General features: G+C 35.9%; 1 protein-coding gene across 4 annotated transcripts in view; it reads left to right on the top strand.

Annotated features, from left to right (window-relative positions):
• The first annotated feature begins 2,861 nt into the window (after nucleotides 1-2,861).
• Nucleotides 2,862-12,765, top strand: part of LOC131044699 (formin-like protein 17) — a 39,485-nt gene continuing 29,581 nt past the window's right edge. The window contains exons 1-7 of one of the 4 annotated variants that reach the window (XM_057978077.2): nucleotides 2,873-3,286; nucleotides 3,388-3,565; nucleotides 3,852-4,558; nucleotides 4,779-5,000; nucleotides 5,331-6,853; nucleotides 7,038-7,170; nucleotides 7,324-7,395. In XM_057978077.2, the coding sequence (XP_057834060.1) occupies nucleotides 3,493-3,565; nucleotides 3,852-4,558; nucleotides 4,779-5,000; nucleotides 5,331-6,853; nucleotides 7,038-7,170; nucleotides 7,324-7,395 (2,730 nt within the window). In that variant the 5' untranslated portion in view covers nucleotides 2,873-3,286; nucleotides 3,388-3,492. Of the gene's footprint in view, nucleotides 3,566-3,851; nucleotides 4,559-4,778; nucleotides 5,105-5,330; nucleotides 6,854-7,037; nucleotides 7,171-7,323; nucleotides 7,396-12,765 lie in introns of those variants that run through there. The other 3 variants (XR_009105697.2, XM_057978076.2, XM_057978078.2) reach the window with 3 other exon arrangements.

Consider the following 12,765-nt stretch of genomic DNA (forward strand, 5'->3'; position numbering starts at 1 on the left):
GAGACCTTGATCTATTCATGCCCGATCCTTGTCCTACAAATACTAAAAAAATGTATATGTATTTTTGTTCCTATGTTGTTTGAAAAATGTGTTGTCGGTAAGCATTATTAGAATATGTAATCAATTAAGGGATCCAAACCTCATCTTGATTGTATTGTGTTCCTATTATATTGATTTAAGAGTATTCTACATAAGATAAAGACAAGCTGGACAACCATGCAATATTAATGGAGTCACAAGTGCTTTGCCTATATGCTATTTTTTATTAAATGTTTAATGGCTTGATTGTTATCTTTTTATTTTTCCTCTATGTCTAAAATGACTGAGGACAATCCTTTATAAATAAAACGTAGTTATTCAAACTAAAGCCAAAATAGCGCATAGGTCGACAAATTATAACTTAACTGATACAAAAAAATGACTCAATAGGTGAGAAATGAGAATTTGAAATTGAGGGTTGAGGCTACCTTAACAATCATGAGTTTGACCATGACTACAATTATATATTTTTTTTCTTAGAAAGTGGAGAACTAAGAGAATGGATCAACTCATGTTTCATGGCTTGAGAAAAGTGGTGTGAAGTAATAGAAAACAAACTAGGGTCAACACATGCATAAACAAAATTAAGTCATACAATAGAATATTATATTTTAAAAAGTGTCCAAAGTGAATCCAAAATAAATAAAGAAAAAAGGTAAGAATGCACTTTTCTTCTCCACACCTATATAATACTCTTAAAATAGAATAAAATTTCCATAATCTTAAAATTCTAAATTTTAAACACCTTTCTACAATTTAATAAGAAAATATATAAAAAAATAATGTTATGCCAAAAGTTATATTGTGTATGATTCTATATAATCGTTTCTTATGAATAAAATATATCATTGCAAATAACTTATTGCATATGCTAATCTTTATCATCTTTACAAGATTTTTATGTATATTAATATTTATATAATGTTATGTCAAAAATGACATACAATATAATTGTATAAACTTATTTTATAAATAACGATATATAATCTGAATTTAATATTTTGTTTTAAGATAACTTTATAATTATAATTTTAATATTATATAATAAAAATTATATATTTAAATTTATTGAAGGGACATCTTCTAGGAAATTTGTCATCATTATAACACCAATAATAATTATTCTCCTTCACCGTGAATCATGATTGACTTGTTTAATTAATAAATAAACTTTATATTTGTTGCGAGTGTGAATTAGGCTAGGAAAGGATGAAATGTCCCTCACTCACATGAACAAATAATACTCACAAACTTTGAAATCATTTAGAAGCTTGATAAATTTCCCACCAAATGTGTTATAAAGTAAGTCAACTTAGGAGGAAAATAAATAAAAAAACAAACCATCATGCTTCTAAGTCATGTCATTATAGTGATTTCCAATGGAGGCACCCTGGTACATAAGTACATTTGTCTATCTCCATAGATTTGAAACTTTAAATAATAAGTGGTAATATAAAAAGGTTTATGTAATAATACTACTAATAATAATAAAAACAACAATAAGATGCAATTAGGAAAATCTTAAAAGATAAAGATTTCTATTAATTAGATTATTATTATCAAAATTTTAAGTGGATTATAATATAATAAATAAATATATAATTAATCATTTTTTAAAAGTAAAATTTAGATTTGATTTGTTTTCAAAGACGTACTTCTATTCTACAAGATAATAATTGGATTTGATTTATTTTTAAAAAGTAGAAATTAGATTTGATTTTTTTAATTTGATTTATTTTTAAAATGTCGAAATTAGATTTAATATTTTTTAATTGTCTTAATAATGATATCTATAGACCTTTTTTTAACACGATTTCTTGTAAATATAAGTATACTAGCTATCTTTTAGTTCACATTAGTTTTTATAGTCTTAACAGTATTCAAAAGATTGGTTTTTGGTTTTGGAACCAACTGGGTATGTGTTTGATTCGATGTTTCAGTGGATTACAACGAGTTGAGTAAGCATACATCTAAATTACAAGCCTCCTTCAGATAAGTGGTTTTTGGTTAGATCACACTCAATTCAATTCCATGTTTCATTATCACACTCAGTAATCTACATCTAAACTACAAGCCTCCTTCGACTAAGCAGTTTTTGGTTTTGGAATCAACTGTGTATGTGTTAGATCACACTCAATTTGATTCCATGTTTCATTATCACACTCAATAATCTGATTCCATGTTTCATTATCACACTAAATAATCTTCAACATACATAAATGTTGGCATCTCTCTCTTTATATAGCATATTACAACAATTTGAGGAAGTACCTGGTCCAAATATGCCTCCGAGGGTTTGAATCTTGGTAGATGGGTTCTATATCACATACCATCATCCTCACCACTTGTGCTCAACCAATTGAACTGCAATCCTTGATACAATTAAAATCTCTTGAAAACCCTCTTCCAATTGAATTATAATAAATAAAGGAAATCAATATGATAGGATTACTAAAAGTCAAAAACAACTAAAACAATATCTCCAAAACAAAAAATTCAAATTTTAATAGATGACAAAATCTACCACTTAAATTAATTAAAAACAATAAATTCTAATTCTTATCTTATTAGAGTACAACCACATTTCCCTCATGACTAGCTATGATAAACTTAAGCATACAACAAACAAGTGGGGCTTTAGGCCCATTTAGTGATTCCACCTAACTTGCGGAGCTTTACCTAGTTCCCTTCCATACATTAATCCATGATTGACGGATCAGACCAGTGTTGGAGTGAAGATTACCAACTATTTAGCCCTTGAAAGCTATAGAGCTTGGAATAATATAGAAGAATTTATTTGGTAAGGATTGCAAAACACTTTTTGTCCCCTTTGCTCCTCTCAAACCTATTTCAGAGGTTCCAGCTATTATACCTCCAGCATTTGAGCCCCACAGATTCAGAAATATACTTTTGAAAGGTGACAAAAATGGAGACTTGAGCAAAATTAATGTTGAATTCCACATGGTTGGCTTTAGAAGACGACAAATTAAAAGAGAACCCATGTATTAAATTGACTGTTAAATACCATATTTTGAGCGTGGAGGATCTGATTTATTGGTCAAATACGGTTTGCTGACATGGATGCCAACGTGGCGATGGGGATTGCTTATATGGGTTTTATTTTATTTCTTGATAATAATTGAGTTCTCGTGTAAACAATACTTTCCAATCTGATTAACCTCACAAGGATTTATCGGCGTTTTAATCTGTGACAGTACATCGATCTGTGGAAGGAAAGATTAAATCAGTAATTGGATCTGACAGACATTATCAATTTGTTTATTTGTAGGCTTAAGAGCGCCAGAATCATTTTTTGGCTCATATTTCCTTACTTTAAGCATTTTTCAGGCACTCAGCATTGACCTGCAGCATTAGGAGCACAGGAGGATATCACATTGAGGTTATCTGGATTTTTAGTGAGATATCTGAAGCGCTGTTTGAGTTTATGTGAACATGGCACTCTTAAGGAGATTTTTTTTCAAGAAACCCCCAGATGGGCTGCTTGAAATTTCAGAGCGCGTGTATGGTATGTATCAAACCCAATTCTTTTTGGTAAATTTCGAACATCAAATTTTTGGAGACCCAATTTTATTTTCGGCAGATTAAACTGCTCAAAATGTGTTTTTTCGATGACCTAACTTTGGTTTTTGGAGCATACAAAATGACCTGCTTTTAATTTTGGGAGGATCCAAATGCATGTTTTGTGGTTTTTATTGGGGATCGAAGTGATCTTTTGCTATATATTTTTCTTTATGTTTTTAAGCTCTGAATTCCCGCCCTAAAGCAAAATAAACATTTAACGGCGTATGCAGTGTTCGACTCCTGCTTCACAACTGATCCTATGGAGGAGGAAGATTATGAGATTTATCTTAAAAACGTTATAAAACAGTTAAGAGATCAATTCCAAGATGCCTCATATATGGTGTTTAACTTTAGAGAGGGTATGAGAAAGAGTCAAGTGACAGATATTTTAGCGGAGTATGAGATGGTGACTGTAATGGATTATCCAAAGCAGTATGAGGGCTGTCCCTTGCTTCCACTGGAGATGATTCATCACTTTTTGCGGTCAGGAGAGAGCTGGCTAACCTTGGAGGGCCATAACAATGTAATTTTGATGCATTGTGAGAGGGGAGGATGGGCTGTTCTTGCCTTCATGCTGGCGTCTCTTCTCATATACAGGAAACTGAATACAGGGGAACAGAAGACTTTGGAAATGATTTATAAAGTAGCTCCAAAAGAGCTTTTGCAGCTGCTACATCATCTCAATCCGATACCTTCTCAGATACGGTATCTGCAGTACATTTCCAGGAGAAGCATTGGCTCTGAATGGCCGCCACCTGAAAGGGCTTTGACCCTAGATTGTCTTATCCTTAGAATAATCCCAAATTTTGATGGGCAAGGAGGATGCAGGCCAATCTTTCGCATATTTGGGCAGGATCCATTCAGCCCTGATGACCGAACAACCCAGATGCTCTTTACCATGTCAAAGAAGAGCAAGAACATTCGGCATTATAGACAGGTTAGTTTTCCTATCCTATTGATGAATTAATTTCGTTATAGTCTTGAGTTAATAATATAACTTCAGCTGAAACAAGGCATTAATGCCAATAATTTCATGAATGCTTCAGAAATTTCTATCCGAGTATGAGACACCAGAAATTTCTATCCAAGTATGAGATGTGGGTGTTGGTCCAAGACGAGTTGACAAATTGTGTGTTGGTGCTATATGTCTATTGCAGGCAGATTGTGATGTAGCTAAAATTGAGATTCAATGCAACATCCAAGGTGATGTAGTTCTTGAGTGCATTAACCTGGATTCAGATACAGAGCGAGAAGAGATGATGTTTAGGATCATGTTCAATACAGCATTCATTCGATCCAATTTTTTGATGTTAAACCGGGATGACATTGATACACTATGGAATGCCAAAGATCGTTTTCCCAAGGATTTTAGAGCTGAGGTCAGGCGCTCACATCATCTTTCATATTTGATTGATATCCTTAGTTTTTGGAGGCATTGGCTTAGACCAAGATTGTCTCTCAGACAATAATGTACTCTAATCAGGTTCTTATATTAGAAGGATTTCTTTCGTTAGTTTCCATACATTTAGTTTTGTATATGTTGTTAGCAGCCAAGGTGATGTGTTACTTCACATTTTTTCAGGCATTGTATTTACAAATAGAGCACTTGCCAAGGAGGCAACATTATGTATTTGCTACAAGTCTTGAATTATTTTGAAGCAAGTAATTGAAATAATGTTTGAATTATATTGGTGAAATCAACTTAACAGGTGCTTTTCTCTGACATGGATACTTCGACTTCTCCTTTACTTAATGTGGCAACCCTGGGTGGTGAGGAAAAGGGAGGTTTGCCAATGGAAGCATTTGCACAGGTGAAAGAGATATTCAGCAATGCGAATTGGGGGGATGGGAAGGGTGATGCTGCACTTCGTATGCTTCAGAAGATCAGAGAATCAAATGCTCAGGAAGAAATGTTGGACACATTCTTATCTGGTGATACAAATAATTATTCTCCACGATTTGCTAAAGTTGGGTTGCCTCAACTTTCAGCTCACGTAGATGAAAAAGATGTGAAAGCATTTCAAGGTGAATGTTTACTGCCTTCTCAAGTGGATTCCCCATCACCAATGATGTCAAAAAATTTATATCCAACTACCAATGTTCCCGGTTCATTCCCTCCAACCACACAACCATCCAGATTGCATAGTGCACCTTCAGCACTGGGGGTACCTGTGAAATGCCAAGCAATTGTAGAACATCATACAACAAATGAGAATGAAACAAAAATGCACAATGAACTCCCACAATTTGATGGCATGTCTGCACAGTATTCACCAATTCCTGTCACATTGAGCCCACAACCTAATCATGCTCAAGTTCTGCCTGCACCTGTGCAACCATTGTTAACTATAGATGGCAGTCACACCGGAGGCAGGCAAGGAACCTCTTCGCTACCATCATCAATGCCATCTTCCTTTCAGTCTGGAGGTGTTCCTCAACCAATGGTTCCACCTTCCCAAACTCTTCTTTATGGAGCTGCAATTACAACACCAACTCTAATTCTCCCTCATTCTGAAGATGTCCCCTCAGCCCCCACACCACCTCTGCCACCCCCTCATCCTGCACTTACACATGCACCTGTTCCTCCAACTCCACCACCCCCTCCACCTCCTCCTCCAGGAAGTCAGGGAGCCTCTGTGCTGCCTCCTGCACCTCCCCCTCCCCCTCCCCCTCCTCCTCCACCAGGGGGTAGGGTTGCTCCACCACCACCTCCTCCTGCTCCACCAAGGGGTATGGTGGCTCCACCACCTCCTCCTCCTCCTCCACCAGGGAGTAGGGCGGCTCCCCCTCCACCTCCTCCACCACCAGGGAGTAGGGCAGCTCCACCGCCTCCTCCTCCACCTGGGGGTAGAGGAGCTCCCCCACCTCCTCCACCAGGGGGCAAGACGGCTCCCCCTCCACCTCCTCCACCAGGGGGCAAGATGGCTCCCCCTCCACCTCCTCCACCAGGAGGTAAAGGGGTCCCACCTCCCCCTTCAGGGGGTAGAGGGGCTCCCCCACCTCCTCCTCCAAGTGGGAAATCACCTGTTACATCTCTTCCAAGTAATCAAGGAAAGGGTAGCCCTACACCTCCTCCAGGAGGAAAGGCTTTAGGAACTGCAACTCGAGCTGGATCAAATTCTACCTCATCGCAGAAAAGATCTTCACTGAAGCCACTGCATTGGGTCAAAGTGACAAGGGCAATGTCAGGCAGCTTATGGGCTGAGGCTCAGAAAAGTGATGAGTTAAGCAGGTATTTCATTGCTTTGTTTTGTGCCCATCATCTATGTAGTTCATATATTGCATAGGCAATTAAGTGGATCCTTTTTCCTTAATAATTTAATTCTTATCTTCAGAATTTTGCTAGAAACAAAGTCCGTCCAATTCAAGCTATATTAAATTAATATAATTTGAGTGTTTCTTCTTTGCATTTTTAGGGCACCTGACATTGACATGTCAGAGCTTGAGTGCCTTTTCTCTACTGCATTGCCGTCTTCAGCTTCTGGTGGTTCAGGGGATAAAGCAGGACGCCGAACATCAATTGGGTCAAAAGCAGAGAGAGTGCTTCTGGTAGTTGATTGACTTTTTATTTTCTGTAGTTGTGTGGTGTTTTGAAGTTTAGTAATCATCATTCAATCTGAAAGGTCATGTAGCTTCTAAAGATTTTCAAGATGCATAGTTTTTATTATTTACAATTTATATTATGGTTGTGGCTGGATGCAGGTTGATTTAAGAAGGGCTAATAACTGTGAAATAATGCTCACAAAGGTTAAGATGCCTTTGCCTGATGTGATGGTAAGCTTTTGGGCTACTACATCCAATGCCTTTGATTTAGCAGATTCAATTTTAGAGAGAAAATATAACCCAATTTATTTTCTTGTACTTTTTATGATTGGTATGAAATATTTTTTATTTCTTGGTTAAATGAGTTCATCTACACCTGAGTATACCTTTTATGAGCATAAATATTCTTTCTATACAGTTATGAATTTACAGTTAATCCTGAAACCTGTCACAATTACATCATTCTTTGACTTCAATATTCATTTAAGTTGATGCTAAATTTGATCCTGTAATTTGTGGGCAGTCATAAGCTCTTGCAATGTATAGTATCAAGAGTTGCTCCATTTCATGGATATTAGTGCGTTTATATGTATATAGCTGCATGTTTTTACATGATTCTTACTAAGCCACTACTGTTTACGATTCAGTGAATTTTCCATCCTGTTTTGTCAAAGAGGTGGAATACCCTGATCATGAGACACTGAGTATGCATTTAACAACATTCGTAGTTTCATTGTTTCTGTTCATCTGTAGTTGTCAACAAGATTTAGTCTTACTCTTTATATTTATGAGTGTTGTAGTTGTTTGTCAAGTAATTAACTGTCTCCGTGGTCTTGGTGCCAATGGGAAGTGTTCCTGGTGATTTAATTCAAGGTTAGGCAAAAATAAGTATAGTGTTGTGGTTTCAACTGGCACCATGATGTTGTTTTCATTGCACAACTGTCTCTTGGCTATGCATGAGTCTAGTGGTTCTGGGTCACAGGGTCAGGAATATGAACCATTGTGGTATACAAGGATGCTGAGATTCTTAGGAATATTATTCGGTCTACTCTACTTCTCTGTTGAGTAATGCCATCTATATTATTCTTATGTAGTCATAAGTGAATGTACTGAATTTAGTTCAAGCAAGCATTATTGACAGGAGAGAATGTACATATACAGAAATTACTTTAAATGTGCAGCAGTTATTCCTCAGCTCATTTTTTCTCTATTACTTGTCTATATGCCTCTAACTGCATTTGGCAGCATAACTAATGCATATCTATGCATTTACCTTTGTATATCGTAGGCATATGTTTTTGGGCCTTGCTTTTATGGGTGTGTTTTGCTAGAATTTTTTTAATGTTTTCTAGAGGGAAGAAAACCTTGTTTAGCTCCAGGTGTGTTTTTCAAGTGAAGAGTTAAAATTTTTATAGTGAAAGAGAGATAATAGGGCTAGAAGACTAGGTGAAGGGTAGAGTACAAGGAGAAGGTTGGTGATGGTCTGAGGAACTTTCTACTTGTATTGAATAACTGAATTAAGTTAACTTTCCATTAATTGCTGCAGTTTTCTAGTGGTTCTTAAAGGCAGGTTTCATTGGCAACCAATGGTTTTTTTCATCTAAGATTAGTTTGTTGCAGGTGAATTGGAGGAGTGTTTTGGTTGAAGAGAGTAAACTTGTTTGATTCCTATAGCTTTGTTGCATCTGTTTTGTATCAGAGAAACAACACCACTTTTGGAGGTGCTGCTTTTGGCTGGGGAAGAAGAGGATGAGGTGTAGAAAAGAAAGATACATGGAGGAATAGATCCTAACAAGAATAGGAACCTTACAGACAAGATTAAGGATTTGTGATTCGAAAGATGAAGAATATGCAAATAGCATATCCAAGCTAAAGCACACAGTCCAATTAAGAGCCCTATAGAAGTCAAATTGAAGCAAGGGATAAGGAAGTTTAGATTTGAGCAAACTTGAACCCAATGCATTTATAGCTTAGTCGCTAGAATGTGAGCAGTTATTTGACATATAGAATATTGTAGAAGATATTAGATAACCCAAGAATGGTAAAGTTTGTAGTGTTGAAGATGGAATCCAACAGTACCTCAAGGTAGTTACATGTGCAAGGGGATTGTGTAAGGCAAGAAAAGGAAAAGATAGGTTGAGAAAAATGCTTAAGCATTTGACAGTCATATTTCTACCTTTATACTATTATTAGATCCTTTTTAGGTGACTTGTGAAGCAAGAGAACATGGCATAACTGTGATTTAGAGCACTTCTGGTTGAGAATTTTTACATCGATGTTTTGGATCACACTCTGTGATCCATAATCAGGATGAGGAAAATATTATAATGGATCATGGATTTTTATCCGAAATGTTGATGCAAAAAATCCTACACAGTTTTCTATTAGAAGCATTGCAAATAACTCTAATGGAGTGTGGAAATATCATGTCTTTAAATTGTGTAACCGTTTGAGAGTATAGAAGCAATTTCTGCAATTGTATATTATAAAAAGCATTTATGAAGATAAGGAAAAGATTCAACTAGATCTTTCAATGGCCATGTTTTATAAATTCAAGATGAGATGACAATGGGAAGATAAAAAGTTCAATATATAGAGTGGGTATTCATATTATCTAGTAAGCACTAAAATGGTACAAAAGTTATATTTTAACTGTTTTCCTAATACATTTTGTATATGTTTTCATTGTTGCAAGAGTCTATTATTTAGTGATTGTGTGGTTAAGAGTGGAATGAGAAAGTGTTGCCACTGAGCAGGCCAGCTGTTTGGTGTGCAGAAGAAAAGATAGGATGCATATTCAATGAACACACAAAATAGAGAAGTGACTTTCTTCATTCGCTTCCCAAATTAATGTGCACAATTATGTGGCATTAATTGATAAAGAAACCAAAATCCCTCTTATTCTACAACATAAATTACAAAGAACAAATGATAACTATCTAGCTTTCTAGACTCTCTGATGATCTCTCTTCTTCCTTGCAAGCTTCTCTCTTCTTTCACCTGTTGTGTACCTTCCTTTGACAATTGATCTAGGATGGTTTTGAACTTTGAACATCTCATGACATAACAACTGTACTCCAAATTGCATGTTGTCTTCAACAATAGTCTGGGCATCACCCCAAACGTACATGCAATTTGGAGTACAGTTGTTATGTCACGAGTCTCTGCACAATATGAAGCTATGTAACAATAGTTTGAAGAGCATCCCATGTGTGTTTGATGTCATAAAATTTGGATAGTGTCAACTATGTTCAACACACTTTTCAGCAGTATCAATTGAATCCAACAACTGTACCTCCAAATTGCATGCTGTCTTCAACAATTGGGCATCATCCTAAACGCGCATTCAATCCCAAACGTACATGCAATTTGGAGTACAGTTGTTATGTCATGACTCTATGCACAATAGGAAGCTATGTAACAATAGTTTGGGCATCATTCCATGTGTGTTTGATGTCATAAAATTTGGATTGCGTCAACTATGTTTAACACACTTTTCAGCAGTATCAATAGAATCCAACAAAGCAAAGAATATTATTTGGCAGGAGGTGAGTGGTGGTGTTTCTTTTAATACCGAAGCTGTTCTTCACTTCCTCGTGTAACTCTGTAACATAGCTATTCATCAAATATTTGCTGGTGAGTCAAGTTTGGTTGCTACATTTGATCTCCTATATTTTTTGTATAGAACTTGCATAATACAATCTTGCATGACAGTTTTAGCATGGTGCTTTCTGTTTCTTGTGTTTTTTTTGATCCAGCACTTAAGAGTGTTTCTATTTGTATAAATTGATGGTTTAGATATTGCACATCTATATCAATATACTAACCTGCATGGATCAATTTAAGATGCTCTTTGGGTGTTATCTTTCGAAAATCTTAACCCCGAAATTATTTTACATGCTAACAAATTGGTAAACCATGAAATTTAAAATGAAAGCTAAACCTATTCACGTGTTCAGTGAGGCTCAAGATGTCGACGAAACTGATTTGGAATTCATTGACATAGAAATATGGTCCAAAAAATTATTGCAAAAGGACTCAAGAGGTCCTCTTGTTGCATCTTATCAAGTTGCTGCAGCAATATTTCTGGCGTCATGATTAAATGCTTGTAATTGGTACTTGAATGTGCATAGACTTAAACCATGAAGACCGTGCATGCATATGAAATTGCTAATCTCAATTCCAATTTTTTTGAGGTCATGATACCAATTCATGAAGCATTGGTTGAAATAAGCATTAAAGAATCTCTGAGCACCTTTTGTGCAAAAAATGCAAAAAGTAGATGGTTTATTAGCAAAACTTTGCTTTTGATGCAAAAGAGAAGTCACTCTAAGGTTGCTCTTGCTAAATGGGCAGAATTCGAAAATGAATACAAGCATTCCATTCTCCTTTTTGAGTGGGATGGCTGGAGAACCAGATGCAAATACTTTTCTCTTGTGGATGTTTGTTTCCATCAAACAGGTTTTCTAGGAGCATAGGCATTGTAGATGGGCTTGCCGATCAACTCATCCTTTAGTAAAGTTTTCACTCCAAGGAGTTCAAGTCTTAGAATTCATCCACCATGGATACACTTGTTAGCAAATGGAAGAACCTTATATTAAAACAATCCTCATTTGTATGGATTGAGGCAGTTGTCAAACTAGATGGTGATTGTTAGTGACTTTAGCAATGTAATTTTGTGTTGAGTTTTGTTGGACAAAGTTGTTTTATTATAAAAATGTTAGGGTTATGTTGGTTGATAGTGAATAGACAGGTGGTTAGTTATTAGTTAAGCAGTTAGTTACAAGGACAGTTATATGCACTACTACCTGGATTGTTGTAAAAGGAGTTTGCAGCTCTTATTATGTCTATCTTGAACATTTTGATGTTGCTTGAATAATGGTAGGAAGTTGTATTATTTTTGAGAAAGGATTGTATGACCATGTAACATCTTTGAAAGGACTATGGTAATACTCATGTGCTTTAATGGCATTTATCTTTCAAAGATTTTTTTTTGAAAGAGGGGTATACACATTTGACTCGGAGCTATGAACTGGTGAGGTCACAAACGGGGGACCTCATCTTCAACGATAACACCCCAACAGGGTTGGACCTTCGTGGCAAGAACAACATCGCCACATTTAAACCATCACACTATGCCAATACCGGCATTTGTCTTTGAAACATTATCATGTAAATTCTGTACATTTTTTTTTTGAGACTTTATGTTGCATTTCAGCTGGTTGCTAGCATCCTGATCTAACTCACTCTAGTTCTCTATGCTATTCTGGGTGGATTTTTTATGCTCCTACAAAATTAGCATAGGAAAAGGAACTCATTATTCCTTAAATTATGCTTATTTCTTTTTCTACATAATTTTTATTTTCAATTGCTGGTGTTGCCGTGTCCTCTTTTTTTTAAATGTGTACATTTAAACCCCACCACGGTATATTTTTACAAGTAGTTAGAGAAGGGAAAGCCCCCTACTAATAGAGGAGGGACTACAGTCCCGCATTCCAGCTCTAACTAATTTGTCAAAAAAAGGGACAAGACTTTGATTTAATCAAGGTTGTGACCAATTTTTCCAAGAATATATTAATACTTGAATACTTTAGCTTCTAA

Source organism: Cryptomeria japonica, chromosome 3 (genome assembly GCF_030272615.1).
Source record: "Cryptomeria japonica chromosome 3, Sugi_1.0, whole genome shotgun sequence".
In the NCBI taxonomy this organism is placed as follows: Eukaryota; Viridiplantae; Streptophyta; class Pinopsida; order Cupressales; family Cupressaceae; genus Cryptomeria; species Cryptomeria japonica.